Below are 14,926 nucleotides of genomic sequence, written 5' to 3' on the forward strand. Positions count from 1 at the left end.
GCAAACAAAAAAGAAAAATAAAGATGTGCAAGCATGTGACTTAAAGAACGTGCCAAATCACGAGCAAGACTATTTTTGATAATTTTTTTTGTTTTGTGTTTGCGATGGTCTGTGGGTGAAAAATTTCTAGAGCAAATAATATTTGGCAGTATTTATAGGGTTTATACGAAGAACTATTGGAGTCATTAAGTATGGTAACTAAAGCTAAGGGTGTCAAGCGTTCTGCTCCATCGAGTAACTCGAAAGGTAACTTGAAAAAGTCCAAAGTTGTACAAAAGCTTCCATCTCCACCTACTGAATCTGAAGAAGAGTCTGGTTCTGAAGATGAATTATCTAGTGAAGAAGACATTGAAGTGTCTTCTGAAGATGAATTGGATGATTTAGATAAGTCTGAAGATGAAGATGAATTAGACGATCTTGATACTGAAGAAAAAGTAGTCAAAGATGACGAAGAAGATGAAGATGATGATGAAGAAAGTGACGATGAAGACAAAGAAGTAAGTAAAGAAGTTGATCCAAATAAGAAATCTTCAAAAGAACAACATGCAGAACAACGTAAATTACTTGCTGAACGTAAGTTACAAAGAAAGTCTGGTGTTGAAGTTCAACAAATTAAGAATTTATGGGAAAAGTTAAGAGTTACCAAACCTGCTCTTCCAAAACAAATTAAAGATAAACTTTGTGATGAAATATGGGAATTAGCTAAGGATGTCATTCTTGATTTGGTTTTAAAACATGATGCATCTCGTGTGGTTCAAACATTAATTAAATATTGTTCTAAGGATAGAAGAGAAAAAATTGTTGATTCCTTAAAGGGTAACTATTATCAATTAGCTACTTCATCTTATGGTAAATATTTATTAGTTAAATTATTGCATTATGGATCTAAAGAATCAAGAACTAAAATTCTTGATGAATTACATGGTAAATTACGTAAATTAATGAGACATAAAGAAGGAGCTTATGTTGCCGAAGATTTATATGTTTTATATTCATCAGCTGAACAAAAACATCAAATTTTAAGAGAATTTTGGGGAGCTGAATATGCTGTATTTAAAGATTCAGGAAAGGGTAAAAATGTATTAGAAGTTACTAAAGAACTGTCAGAAAAGAAACAATTAATTATGTCTAATTTATATGGTACTATTAAAGCATCAGTTGAAAAGGGATCTACAGGATTTCAAATTTTACATGCTGCAATGAAAGAATATGTTAGTATTTTAGAAGATAATATTGAAATGAATGATTCACAAATTAGAGATTTTATTGATTTATTAAATGAACAATTTGCTGAATTAGTTCATACTCAAGAAGGTGCAGAAGTTGCAAGTACATTAATTGCTCTTGCTAATGCTAAGGAAAGAAAACTTATTATAAGATCATTAAAATCTCATATTGAAGAACTTATAAAGAATGAATATGGTAATATTGTATTAATAACATTATTTATGACAGTTGATGATACAGTATTAGTTCATAAATCTTTTGGTCAAGAATTATTTACAAAAGAATTAACTCCAAAATTTATTCAGGATAAATTTGCTAGAAGACCAATTATTTATCTCTTGAAGGGATTAGATGGTAAATTTTTTGCACCCAATGTTAAAAAACAATTAACTAAATATGAAGAATTGGCTTATAAGAAAACTTCTAAGAAACCTCAAGAACAAAGAAGAGAAGAATTAGCTTCAAAGGCATTACCTTTAGTATATAAGAGTATTTTAGCTGAAAAGGATGGAGAAGAATTTGGATTAGATAAGACCCTTTCTATTAATTTAGTATCTCAATTTTTATCGGAATTAATCTTAACTCCAACTGATAATGAAGATATTAATAATAAATTTAGACCAGAATTAATTGATGCTATTTTTGATAAAACTATTAAAGGAGATATTCTTGAAGATTTCCATTTGGTTAATAAAGGACCATTTGTTACTAGACTTTTGAAAGCATTAATTCAAGGAACTGATTTTAAATGGAATCCAGAATCTAAGAAACTTGAAACTAATACCACTAGTAAAGCCATTCCTAATACAGGTATTGAATTTGCAGTTAAAGTTGCTAATGAAATCATTAATAAATTACAAGATTGGACTACTGGTCAAGGTGCCTTTGTAGTTGTTGCAGTTTATGAAGTCTTACAAATACTGAGTGAAGATTCTACTTTTAAGAAGTTTAAAAAGGAATTACTTAAACAAAAGAAAGAGTTAGCTTCTGATAAAGATAATAAGGGAGCTGCTTTATTACTTAGTCTTTTGAAATAAGTAGTTAGTTAGTTAGTTAGTTAGTTAGTTAGTTAATTAGTTCAAACTATATTTTGCATCATACTCTAATTAAATATTGTACATTACCAATAAATACTATAGAAACGATATACATAATTATAGATCTAATGCTTCATCTTCATCGAAATCTTCTTCTTCACTATATTCAGGTCCATCACTTTGTTCATCATCTTCACTAGCAGTTTCAATTAATGGCAATCTAGATGAATCAATTTTACTTAACTTCCCTCCCATTGCCTTATGGTCATCTACGTCATATGATACCACTTCGTTATCATCATCTTCTTCTTCTTCTTCATTCTCTTCCCACTCACCTTCAAATACAATGGCATCTTGATCAAATTCATCGCCATCATTAACTTCATTATCATTTCCATATTCTCTATAATTTTCCACCTTTTCACCACAACGAAGACACTTTAATTCTTCTCCTGATACTTTTATAGCATTAAAAGCAGTAGAAATACAAATGTAGCAATAAACATGACCACAATTAGTTACATATGGATTAGTAATAGTACCAGCTGATATAAATGTTCTACCACCAGTAGCTTCAGCTTTATGATTATTATTATGACATATAGCACATTGTGAAAGTGGTAAGTTAGCATATGGTAGAAGAAATGGTCCTGATGATGATGATGATCCATCAGAATCCTTAATATAATTATTTGAAAATGCCGATTTAAATAATCTTTTGAATTTACTGAGTTGCAATAAAGGTAATATAAATACTAAGAATTCCGTCATGACATTCCAAACCAATTGTCTATTTTGAAATTCGAAATTAACATTATTTCCATTAAATTTCAATAAATCAGATACTATAGGTGTCATAGTAATTCCAAAGATTCTATGAATTAATGAAGGATATTTCCCATTAATTAAAAAAAGCATAAAGTTTATTAAATTCAATACTTTGAATAATTTATCTAACAGGGTTAATACCGTACTTCGATGACTTATAATAAAACTTTTGAATTTTTCAAGTATACTTGTATTATATCTATGACCAGAATTACTCACTTCATCATTGGAATATATATAAGTTTGTAATTTTGAGAATAAATAATCTCCTATCAATAATCCTAACAATAAGTATCTCTTGGGAAATCCAATCAATTTACCAGTTCGAGAATCAGATAATTTTAAATTCTGTAAAGAGAGTCCATAAGATGATCCTGATTTCCACACGGTTTGTTTAAATATAATTAAATTTAATAATAATGACCATAATTCCGGATGTTCATTATATGAAAATCGACTTGTAGTATGAAGTTGGAAAATGGACGTTAGTTGTTCTTTCAAAAGAGTAATGAGTTCTGCATCCAATATATGTGCATCTAATTGTGATACACGAGGTGATGGGTACGATATGGGAATCATTACTACTATGTATGTAGTATAGTGACTTGTTTAGTTAGTAGTATATACTGTACTATATATACTTTTAAGCTACACTATATATTTATTCCCCCACATAAACTTTTACCGAGGTAGTGGACGTATGATGTTTGATGTTCGATGCATTGATCTTTTTCTTGGATATACAAATGTCGCACTGATTCTTACGCTTAAAGCCAAATATATCACTTATGAATCTTACTAGAAGGAAGTGAAATAGGTTAAATACAACATTAACACAATTTCACCAATAAAAGAATAAAAGAATAAACCTGCAGTTAGGCGTTTATTCCAGTCTAAATAATATCGTATAAATGTGCAGTAAACCCCACAAAACGTGGATATTTAGATTTATATAGAATTATGCAATATACAGAGAACGAAATAGACTTAACGTAAAGACAAGTACGATTACTTGACTGAAGTCGACCTGTAGCATCATTATGGTATTGGAGTTTACTCCGCCAACTGGGCTAGGCACCAAGATTGGGCTATATTGACTATTCGAGCTAAAGCTCAATTACATCTGTTAGCGACTTTACGAAGAAATGGGTTGCCACACGACAAGACATGGTCCTGCACATTGCCTGCTCCCTTATGATGCTGCAGCTATTAGAATGACGATGATTTTTTTTTCTGTATGTATTATCATTTATTGAATATAATCTAATGATAAAGAGGCGAGAAATACAAGTTATATGCGCCAGACTATTTGAACCTACGAGGAGGAGTTGATTGTAGACGAAGTTGTACATATCTTGGATGCTGTGAGTTGGGGAATTGAGTAGAACCACGAATGACTGGTTATCACAGTAACATTATAATTTGACATGTTCATTTGATAGATCTTGAGATAGCGTAGTTTCTCAACCCCATTGGAAAGTGAATATAATTCTGATTCAAAGAATGAAAAATGGTTGCTGGTTGTTTGCGTGCCTTCCATTGAATGAGATGCTTGTTGTGATATATGAGGTGGCCAAACGAAGTGATGGTGCTAATATTGACATCCGCGTACAAATGAAGGGAAGTTGTATGACCTTTTATTTTTGATATACAAGGCCGAGTTTTCGACTGCCGAAAAGATAGCGAATTGCATGTTGTAGAATGGCTTCATGTTGTTTCCTTGTTTTTGATGTAAAATGTGAAAGATAGTAATTGACATAACTGAGATCAAAGCGTGTCGACGAACTGAGCCAAAGTAGAGAAGCAACCCGCTGTTGATATTCGTATTTTGTCCAAGCAGTGGGTATAGTTGAGGTCCTTTTGTAGGCTTGTGGTCCTGGGGAAGATGATGACTGATCAACTGTGATTATATATGATGACGAATTAAGATGAATTCCGTTGGAACAATATATTATATCCATTTCGAGTTTGATGTGTTATTGTGAGATGACGTTGGAATTGAGAGACAAATTCATCAACAATAGGTTGGGACCAACTATTAGGAAATCAGTTCCTGATGGCCCAGCCCGGTAACGCATACTGCCACGATGAGACTAATTTTGAGTCTTGCGGCAACACATAACTACCAAGTTACACTAGACGTGAGATGCTATTGCATATCCACCACATACAACTACCATCATATGGTTTATGCGACAGTCCTTAAAAATTTTACCTTGATATGAGAACCACGCTTCAGTCCATGGGTACCAAATTCCGCGATAGTGACACATGTTGTTTCAGTTGGAAGGACCCAAGCACAACAGTCACTACAGCAGCACTATATTCTGTATTTCAAGTTGATGATAAGTTTCCCTGTTTCCTAATGCAACTAGACAAGCTTTGGCTTCAGTGTGACTTTTCAATTTGAAGAGCCAGAATAATTTTGATCAGTTGCAATGGTTCAGTACCATGAAATGGTTAACATATTTTTGGTTGCAATAGTTGCTTACTTCCTTTTGAATGTCCTCAATGGACAGTAATAATTTTATGATTTTATGAAATATATATTTATAACCTATTTAACTATTTATTTCTCATCAGCCAGTATCACAGATTAAGGGTGTTTGCTAGAAAGGAGCTCTGGCCCTCGTTCTACGAGGATTCTTCCTATGTTGCTGCCAAATTATGTTCATCGCTTGTGTCACTTCTATTGTAGAATAATTTTTGAATCTATCATAAGCTAGCTTAAGAAGAATCAAAGCTAATGAATTTCTTCCGTTCGAGTGATCAAATATTTTGACCTGGAAATTTCCGTATTTATAGATCTTCTTGCTAATCACTTTGTTAACCCTTGATAATCCATCGAAGTATTGACCACCCAAAACAGTATAATCACCTCTTTCAAGGTCAAATGGAATTTGAAAAACCACTATATACTTTTGTGTAATTAGTATCGACATAGGACTATATGTCGTGAAGGTCTGTGAGCAGCATTGGGCAGCTAATGGAGCTAACTGGCTGAAATTACCATTTCTACTATTTTCCAAAACTATATCAAAATTTCCTAATTTTATTTCTAATGGAAGATAATAGTCAGCCGTGCTAGTTTTCAACTTAAAGAGGAAATCTGGTATAACATGATTGATTGACTCTTCTTCCAAAAGAGTTACCCCTTTAAATACCCCTCTTGAAAAAATTGTATTTAACAAAACTGATACTGGTTCTAAGATACTAAGTCGAATAATACGCAGCAAGTGTACTTCTTTAAGAATTGGCACATCCTGGGTAGATAAATTAAATTCTAAACGAGGCATTCTTCTGAGGTCTTCAAAAGTGATAGGAAATGGTTGATCATATATGACTGCAGCGTCTGCTATATTTAATACTTCAGGTTGATTAAATTGATGTGGGAAGACTATATGATATGAATTTGCATATGTTTGGCAAATGTTCCCTTTTTTTTTTTACTGGATTGAATTTAGGAGGATCTTCAAATCGGATAGTTAAACAGGTTGAGCTAGGTTGAGGAGCAATGATACTTTTATAATATTCAAATAATAAGAAACATGTACTTCCCCAGATAATAAAAGCGAAGCTTCTTCAAGAGCTACACCAATGACGAATCGATATTGAACGTGATTGCTGAATGCCCTTTCAACTTGGATAAATGGTGGAGGACAAATGAAATATTGAGCATAAATAACATTATGAGTAATTTTTCGAATGTTTCGTGTTATCAACGATCTACCTGATCTTTCTATCAAGCCTCTTAAACGATTTATTGGAATATTATTGGATCTAAGAACCCCTTCGCTTTCATCTAAAAAGGCGACCGTTTCTAATAACTTTTGCCTATTTGCATGATTTCTAAAGAATCTAAGCGTGATTTTTTCCCATTTTTCTTGTAACCTTTGGGTTGTTGAATTATTTGCCATATTTTGAGTACGGTTTGATATATGACGATGATAGTATAATAGATTTAAATGATAGAATTGGTAGATTTTACAAATTTAGACTTAGAGATAGGCTCGTTTTATTTTTTTGCGGCATAAAATAGAGATAATTTCGCTCTAAACTAGAGTTTTTTTCGCAAATATTAATGTTGTATCTAAGTTATGCACAACTCTGAATTCTGCTGTAAGCTTACATTTAGATGATATACCAGCCAGCAATTGATTTATTATCATCTATTAATCATATTACTTAATAACTATTAGTGCCTTTTAATAATGCTTCACTGAGATTTCCTTTCTGAATTGACTGTGTCTCAAAATGATTATGTAGTAAGGTTTACTAGCTTATATAACAATTCAATTTTTACTTCAACTTCTGACGTTTATTCTCAATTCGATTGCCAAAAAAATCATATGAAATAGATGGGTCTCCTTCATATTCCTCAACTTTATCTGCTTCATCAAGCTCTTGTGCATCGTCAAATAATAGCAATGAAAATCCACTGATATCCTCACTTTCATAATAAGCACATCGGAAATTATCATTGACAGTTGTCAAGTTTGTAGTGTTATAGCTGTCTTTCTTATACTTACCAAATTTGGAAATACATTCCACCACATGCTTTAAGAATCGATTAAGAGATACCGAAACCAACTTGTAGAAGTCTTCATTTTCATCGTGGATATATGATACTTTGTACACATATAAAGTACCACTTCTACCATCTAATTTACCTTTAAATTGATGTACGATATCTTCTCCATCAGTCAAGTGCAGGTCCCTCATTATCTTAAAATCCAAAGCAGTAAATGTCTCTATTAATTCAAGAGCCCATGCTTCTTCATAGCACTTTTCTTCAATAAACAAGCTTGGGAACTCTATATTAATATATCCTCCTATTGCAGTATCAAAGTCGTCAAATTGTTTCAGGTACTGCATTTTCACAAATTCTGTTTTACTTCGTATGGAAGCTTCGAGTTCTTCAGACTCGGTTCTTAATTTTCTTCTTATCTCTCTAGTGACTTTAGCAGAATCGGAAGCAGCAGTCTTGAAATAATTATTGAGGAAAGCACTCAAGATAACACCAAGCATTGGATAATGGAGACTGTGATCCAATAAGAATATTTCGTAATCTAATTCCTTGCTGATGGTCCGATCATCAGGATTCACTACCGTATCGACTACTGTGGATGATAAAAGTTTTATCACTAAAACAGAATCGACATCAAGTGCAAATCCCATTAATGACTTGCTGTATATCATCAGATATAAAAGTTCGTTAACAAGTTGTCTAACATCCTCAGACACTGAAAATATATCTTTATGTCTTTTAGCTTTATTGAAATTTTTATGTAGTCCCGTGTACCGCCTAATCACAGGAACAATATGATTATTGGTTGTGAAAATCAAGGTAGGTGGTTGGACTGTAGGAAATAGTTCTATTCCACAAGTTTCCTTATATTCAAAAGTTGGATAATAGTAACTTAATATCCGTTCGATGGGAAAAAGACAATTATGTTTAAATGCAACATATGGATAGGTATTAATATCCTCTACTCCAATAACGTTAACATGTAATATTTGAGTTTGTTCTATCGCACGCACATCTATTTTAAGATCTTTAATAATCGATGTTAAATCAGGAACCGCAATCTTATTTGGCTGAATATGAAGTTTGGGATTAAATCCATTGAAGTTACTTATGAATTCTGTAGATGACTCACGATCATTCATTAACTTTCCTCGCGTAATACCAAGATGGTTAGGGAATTCCAAGTATTTTGAGTAAGGAACCCGCTGCTGAGTTGCAAATGGAAATTTAAAAAAAATCGTTAATAAGAATGTAAATTTAACGAATGTATGAGGTTTTCGTGGACAACAAAACAAAATATTTTCTGAAACTGTAGGCATAATATCTTTTAGGTCTTGAGCAAATTGAGGAGACGATGTATATAAACGATCCAATGTTAATTCCTCATTCTTCAAAGTTATAAAAGGGAAACACGCTAGTAAGAACACCAACTTGATTCTATTTTTATACAAGCTGCCGTGCTTGCAAGCATATATATCACTCTTTAGATCTTCTAGTTCTGCTTTCCAATTTTGAATTTCCTCATAGTCTCGTCTTTCGTCTAAAAGTAAAAACGTAGGGTCTTTGTAATGTTTAGCCAAGGATTCAACTGATTTTTTAATGAGATTTTTATTAACCTGAAGTTCTTCAGGCCAAGGTTTAATGAACATGACGTGGTATTTCTTTGAATGTAAGTGTATTTGGACGAAATGATCAAACAACGTAGTTTATCAATGGTTTTATATATTGGTTTCAATTAAAAAATGATGTGCACTTTCCCAATTCAATTGATAAATTTTGAATATTGCAGCATAACCTATTGCTGCATAAAAATACAGCAAGACCAGCTAGCTTTAAGTACATTAAACTACAAGGATAAAGATTAAATAACTTAGTAAAATATGTATAGCGAGGATTCTCCCTTTTTATAAAACTCTAGTACATTAAATATCTGAAACAATTTAGCTGAAATACTTGTGATGTTGGGCGGGTTAGATGTAACTTGCGTAGCTTAATTATTATTTAATTCGTATATAATTACAAAGGAACATCTCATTAGGCTCTCTACTCCGCCAACTGGGCTAGCCACCAAGGTTGGGCTAAGTTGGCTATTCGAGCTAAAGCTCAATTACATCTGTTAGCGACTTTATGAAGAAATAGGTTGCCACACGACATTGCTGCAAAAAATTTATTATTATACTATTGCCAATATCTCTGTAGCTAATTCAGCCACCAATAAAGAACCCTTCTGATCTACCAAGGATTGTAAGACTGTAGTAAGACTGGATTTTACCGATTCTATTTCTTGAGTGGGGGCAGTAGATATTAAGTTCTTTAATATTTTAAGTAAAGATAATTGAACTACCGTATTAGAAGTATGACTAGTAATTTTCATTAAGATATTATTGAATACATCTTTACAAGCCATTCTTTTGGCTAAACTAAAACTTTTACTAACCAATTTCAAATAATGATCAAGTACTGATTCAAGATTAGAAACTTTGGGAATTAAAAATCCTCCCATAAAACAATCTATAGCTCGAGGATTATCTAATCTTACATATTTTGGATCTTGTTTATGCCATGCTAAGATTGAATCTAATGAATTAGATTGCCAATATGGATCTAAAATTAAATTTTGATATACTGATAATATTTCTTGACTCTTTAAAGTATCTCTAACTGATCCATCACAATATGCTAATTCACATACTATAGGAAGTAAGAATTGTCTAAAGGGTAAATTAATCATTGATAAAGCCTTTAAATATGGTAAAGCTCCTAGTCTTACAATCTCTGCTTCACGTAAATGATTTAAATAACAACAATTATATAAAATTGGAGCCAATAAATTAATATATTCTTTATAATGCTCAGTTCCTGGAGTATGACTTTCTAATAATTGTACAATAAATTCTAAAATATCGGCCTTTTGAAGTCCTCTAAGTATTTCTGAAATACATGACATTGATTTAAAGAATCTTAATATAGTTAATTGATGATTCATACCAACATTTTGAAATACTTTAATTAATACTTTAAATAAATCATTATGAGCAATATTAATTCTTACTCTAATTTCTGATTGACTAAAGAATTTTATAATATCCATAATTTTATCAATAGTCGAATTTACAACTTTAGTTGATATTTCTTTAGATGGAGGTCGAGTATTAATTCTTGTTAATCTATTCAAGAATACTACAAACCAAAACACGACCCCATATTTGGCTAATATACGACATATATCAGATTTAGATCGAGTTAAATCCTTTGATAAAATACTATGAATACATTCAACAGCAGCAATAGGAAATGAAGGAGCTACATCAAAATCTTCTTCTAAAAATTTAGAAACTACTCGTAATCCACCACATGAAACAAACATTGAAAGTGCTTTATCTGAACTTTCAAGTAAACTAACAAATTTTACTACTTGTAATTTAGTTGGTAAATCATAATGAGAATTCTTAAATTGAGCAACGGCTGGAATACCACCTAATAAACAAAAATTTTCCAAAACAGAAATATTACTTTGAAATATTATATTTAATGTAGAAAGTGCATAGAACCATATTTTTTCATCTTTAGGAATTTCATGAACACTATTTAATAATTCAAGAATTGATATAAGTCCATGATCTCTAATTAAAATATCATGCAGAAAGGGATATTTCTTAACTACATGAAGTATTCTTCCTGTAGTTTTAACTAAAGATTCCATATCAATATTATCATCATAATGTAATTTATCTATTTTATTTGAAAATTTGGATATTAAATATTCCATTTTACTTTGAATTTCAATTTCATGACTATCAAATAATGGAACTTCAATATCAAGGAATGGATCAGTATTTTCACTATTATCCATAAGATTTTGAAATGAAAGGTCTCCAATACTACTAACATCAAATACGTCATCACCTTCTGAAAACTTTTTAAGTAATTCATTTTTAGAGTATTTTGTAGTTTGAGGTATAATCAGATTATTATTATTATTATTATTATTATTATTATTATTATTATTATTATTATTATTATTATTATTATTATTATTATTATTAGTAGTAGTAGTACTACTACTATCTTCTTCTCCAATTGATAATTGAATTATATCAGGTAATAATGGAAGCTTAGCAGCGATTTTTCCTGCTTCTTCAAAATCATGATCCCAATTCTCTTCATTCTTCTCTGAATATGAAGTTATATTTCTTAATTCAATACTAGGTTTATGCATACTTAAATTAATATTACTTGGTTGAGGTCTTGTAGTTGATGATATTAACCATTTATGTTTAAGAAGTAATTTTGCAGTAATTCTAATTCCTGGTTGTTTTTGAAAACATTCCATTAAGAAATCTTTACCTAATACAGACATATTTTTAGGAATTGGAGGATGATCATCAGTTCCAATTGCATGTAAAACAGCCATAGCATTTAAATCATGATAAGGAGGATTTGTTGTAAAAAGTTCTATTATAGTTGCTCCTAAAGACCAAATATCAGATGCTGTACATATCCCATCACCTCCTAATACTGTTTCAGGAGCCATCCAATTTGGAGTACCAACTACTGTATCATGTTGACTATTTACATTAGTTGCTATACCAAAATCAGCTAATTTAATAGTATTATTTTCATCAAGTAAAACATTAGCTGCTTTAACATCTCTATGAACAACCCCTTGATCATGTAAATATACTAAACCTTTTAAAATTTGTTTACCATAAATAATGATTTCCTTTTCTGGTATTCCATGATTTAATCTTTTATATAATTGTCTTAAAGAACCTCCTGAACAAAATTCCAAAAGAATATTTAATGATGAAGAAGTTTTAACAAATCCATGATATTTTACAATATTTGGATGTTTTAATATCTTTAATAAATCAATTTCTCTCATTAAAACGGCTACATCCAGATCCTTTTCAAGAAATACTTGTTTTATAGCAATTATTTGACCAGTTTTTAAATTCTTTGCTTTAAATACACTTGCACATCCTCCTCTACCTAATAAAGTAGAGAATTGGAAATTCTCTAGAGCATTATTCAGTCTTGTGCCTGGATTCTTTTCAAATCGTTGGGCTGGAGTTAGGGATACTTTTACTGAAGCACTTCTTAGTTTATTAGGAGTTTGGATGGGATTTGTATTGGTTTCTTTAAGTTTACGATGTCGTATTGGACTATGGTTTATTATGGGAATGTGTGAAGTGGAGGAATTGGAATTGGAATGGGAATGAGCATCTATGAATGGAGACTCTTGTGTACTATGAGTCTGAGTACTATGAGTCTGACTCGGCGTATCTTCATATATCACACTACTGAATTTCCCGATTCTCTTAACAAATGGTGATTCAGTAACGGAATTGTCCGACTCTTTCGACCCTCGACTACTGACTATGACAGAGGAGCCGGAGAAATGACTGAATTTGGAAAATGAAAGATTCAAATTCTCTTCAAATCCGTACACATCTTCCGTCTCTTCTTGTGGTTCTCGGTATTTACTTAGTGTAGATTCTCGTGCTGTTGATCGTGTGGGTGTTGCTAGGGCCTCTTGCGGATTTGTACTGGCCAGCATGGCGGGGGTTGGGTTTGGGTATAGCGGGGTTTGGCTTTTGTTTATTATGGTGCTATAGTAAAATTTCCATTTCCTGGCCTATATAAATAGTGAGATTCACTGTTGTTTAGTATGGGTTGATGTTTGTTTACCTTTGGCGCGGTGCATCATTAGGTGCAATCTCAACTGGTAGCGCGCGGTTTCCTACTACTACTTATCTATAAGTGATTGTCAATTCACCTAAACATACTTAAACAAATTTTAATATACAGAGAAAGAAAAGAAAAGAAAATGAAATAAAATAAAATGAAATAAACAGTGTGTCCCTCATCTTACTGGTGTTGGTCAAGCTTTTCAACACCCGTGGCAATGGCAGAATCAGAAGATAATTCTTCCTTTTCATCTTGAGCAAACTTTTCTTTATTCCAACTTAATAAATTGACATCGCCTGTCTTTCTGGGATGAATGAAATTAACTATAAGTAAGATTAATCCAATAGCAAAACAAATGGCTCCTCCAATCATCCAACTAACTCCTAAAAAGATATTCTTACCACCAATAACACTTCTTTGAGTTATATAAATATATTTATTTCCATTATAAGGTAATACTGGGAAATGTAATCCAATAGATAATTCATAAGTTCCCGGTTGTAAAGTATCATGATCATTACGAAGAGCTAATTTATTAAAATTAGGTAAAGCTGATGCATGCATCCAATTTTGAAATTGATACCAAGTTGAAATATCAGGGAAATTGGTTTCATTATATCCATTAGGATAAGATTTATACCAATTTGGAGGTGGAACCACTTCAGTATAATTATAAGCTGTCTTTTTAAATCTATTTTTATCAGTTGCCCAAGCAATTCCTTGATCAGTTAAATTATAATTATTTAAAGTTCCATTAACTGCTGTAAGAGTGGTTGAAAATGTATCATTAAATAAACTATTAGCAATTAATCCACATGGATAAATTCTATTACCATTTTCATCAGTTGATAAAGGTTGACAATTTTGTCCAACAGTATTCTTTATATCATTTAATGAAGCTGCTTTACCTTGAATTTGATCTTCACTAAAGGATTTAACATATCGACGATGATTAGCATGGAAATTATTTAATCTATAAAAGAAATAAATTGGAGCATTTAATTTCTTAGGAATTTCAAATTGAACTCTACAAACTAATCTTTGATCTTCAAAGATTTGACTTTCATCAGTATCTAATTTCCAAACTGCTTTAGTTTGATTACTATATGAACCAAAATGGAAACTTGTATAATTTTCAGGAATTGGTAACCAATAATCAGAAGATGCTAAATTTTCACATTGAGAATAATCAATTACTAAATCTTGAATTGAATGAGATGCATACCACATGGCTGCTCCTAAGGGGACAAATACTATAGCTATACCAATTAATAATGGTATGACTGTCTTAGCAGTAAACACGGGATTAACTGCCTTTAATCGTTGTTGTCTAAATGCATTATCTCCTGGTCTTCTTGTCTTCTCCTTATCTTTCTTCCCTAATGAAGAATCTTGAGATGACGAATCCGATTCATAGTCCGAGTCTGGTGCATTAGGATAATTAGATTGAGCTTGAGGTGCTGCCTCAGCATTTCCCGCATTGCCAATATTGTCTCTAGCGTCTATCGCCATATTGAAATGCTACAAATTAGTATAAATCTGGTGTATAATCTATGGGACTATAGTTACCGAAGCTTCCTGTAGTGCTTAAGTATGTGCTTATTGGAATGGGTTT

The 14,926-nt window shown here is 31.7% G+C and overlaps 7 protein-coding genes across 7 annotated transcripts; 1 reads left to right on the forward strand and 6 right to left on the reverse strand. All coding sequences in view use genetic code 12, as the record gives it.

Annotated features, from left to right (window-relative positions):
- Window positions 1-109: 109 nt before the first annotated feature.
- On the forward strand, window positions 110-2,299 carry RJT21DRAFT_116781 (uncharacterized protein). Its single transcript, XM_064880480.1, has one exon. The coding sequence runs from the start codon at window positions 192-194 to the stop codon at window positions 2,262-2,264; it is 2,073 nt and encodes a 690-aa protein (XP_064740534.1). The 5' UTR covers window positions 110-191; the 3' UTR covers window positions 2,265-2,299.
- PEX2 (ubiquitin-protein ligase peroxin 2) lies at window positions 2,250-3,934 on the reverse strand. Its single transcript, XM_064885197.1, has one exon. The coding sequence runs from the start codon at window positions 3,669-3,671 to the stop codon at window positions 2,382-2,384; it is 1,290 nt and encodes a 429-aa protein (XP_064740535.1). The 5' UTR covers window positions 3,672-3,934; the 3' UTR covers window positions 2,250-2,381.
- Window positions 3,935-4,586: 652 nt separating this feature from the next.
- On the reverse strand, window positions 4,587-5,183 carry RJT21DRAFT_6534 (uncharacterized protein). The gene has a single exon (XM_064885196.1). It carries the CDS (start codon window positions 5,051-5,053, stop codon window positions 4,730-4,732), a length of 324 nt encoding a protein of 107 aa, XP_064740536.1. The 5' UTR covers window positions 5,054-5,183; the 3' UTR covers window positions 4,587-4,729.
- Window positions 5,184-5,741: 558 nt separating this feature from the next.
- RJT21DRAFT_3831 (uncharacterized protein) lies at window positions 5,742-7,009 on the reverse strand (the record flags this gene model as incomplete). The annotated part of the gene is made up of 3 exons (XM_064884397.1): window positions 5,742-5,804; window positions 5,924-6,489; window positions 6,688-7,009. The coding sequence occupies 3 exons, from the start codon at window positions 7,007-7,009 to the stop codon at window positions 5,742-5,744; spliced, it is 951 nt and encodes a 316-aa protein (XP_064740537.1).
- Window positions 7,010-7,451: 442 nt separating this feature from the next.
- Window positions 7,452-8,939, reverse strand: RJT21DRAFT_116785 (uncharacterized protein; the record flags this gene model as incomplete). The annotated part of the gene is made up of 1 exon (XM_064880481.1): window positions 7,452-8,939. A coding segment is annotated over one exon (1,488 nt), but the record flags the coding sequence as incomplete, so codon positions are not given.
- A 592-nt stretch (window positions 8,940-9,531) lies between these two features.
- Window positions 9,532-13,336, reverse strand: CDC15 (serine/threonine protein kinase). The gene has a single exon (XM_064885195.1). It carries the CDS (start codon window positions 13,178-13,180, stop codon window positions 9,794-9,796), a length of 3,387 nt encoding a protein of 1,128 aa, XP_064740539.1. The 5' UTR covers window positions 13,181-13,336; the 3' UTR covers window positions 9,532-9,793.
- Window positions 13,251-14,887, reverse strand: LEM3 (Lem3p). Its single transcript, XM_064880482.1, has one exon. It carries the CDS (start codon window positions 14,821-14,823, stop codon window positions 13,492-13,494), a length of 1,332 nt encoding a protein of 443 aa, XP_064740540.1. The 5' UTR covers window positions 14,824-14,887; the 3' UTR covers window positions 13,251-13,491.
- Between the last annotated feature and the right edge of the window lie 39 nt (window positions 14,888-14,926).

The sequence above is a fragment of the Scheffersomyces amazonensis genome, assembly GCF_036850825.1.
Source record: "Scheffersomyces amazonensis strain UFMG-HMD-26.3 chromosome Unknown RJT21scaffold_1, whole genome shotgun sequence".
NCBI classification, from domain to species: Eukaryota; Fungi; Ascomycota; class Pichiomycetes; order Serinales; family Debaryomycetaceae; genus Scheffersomyces; species Scheffersomyces amazonensis.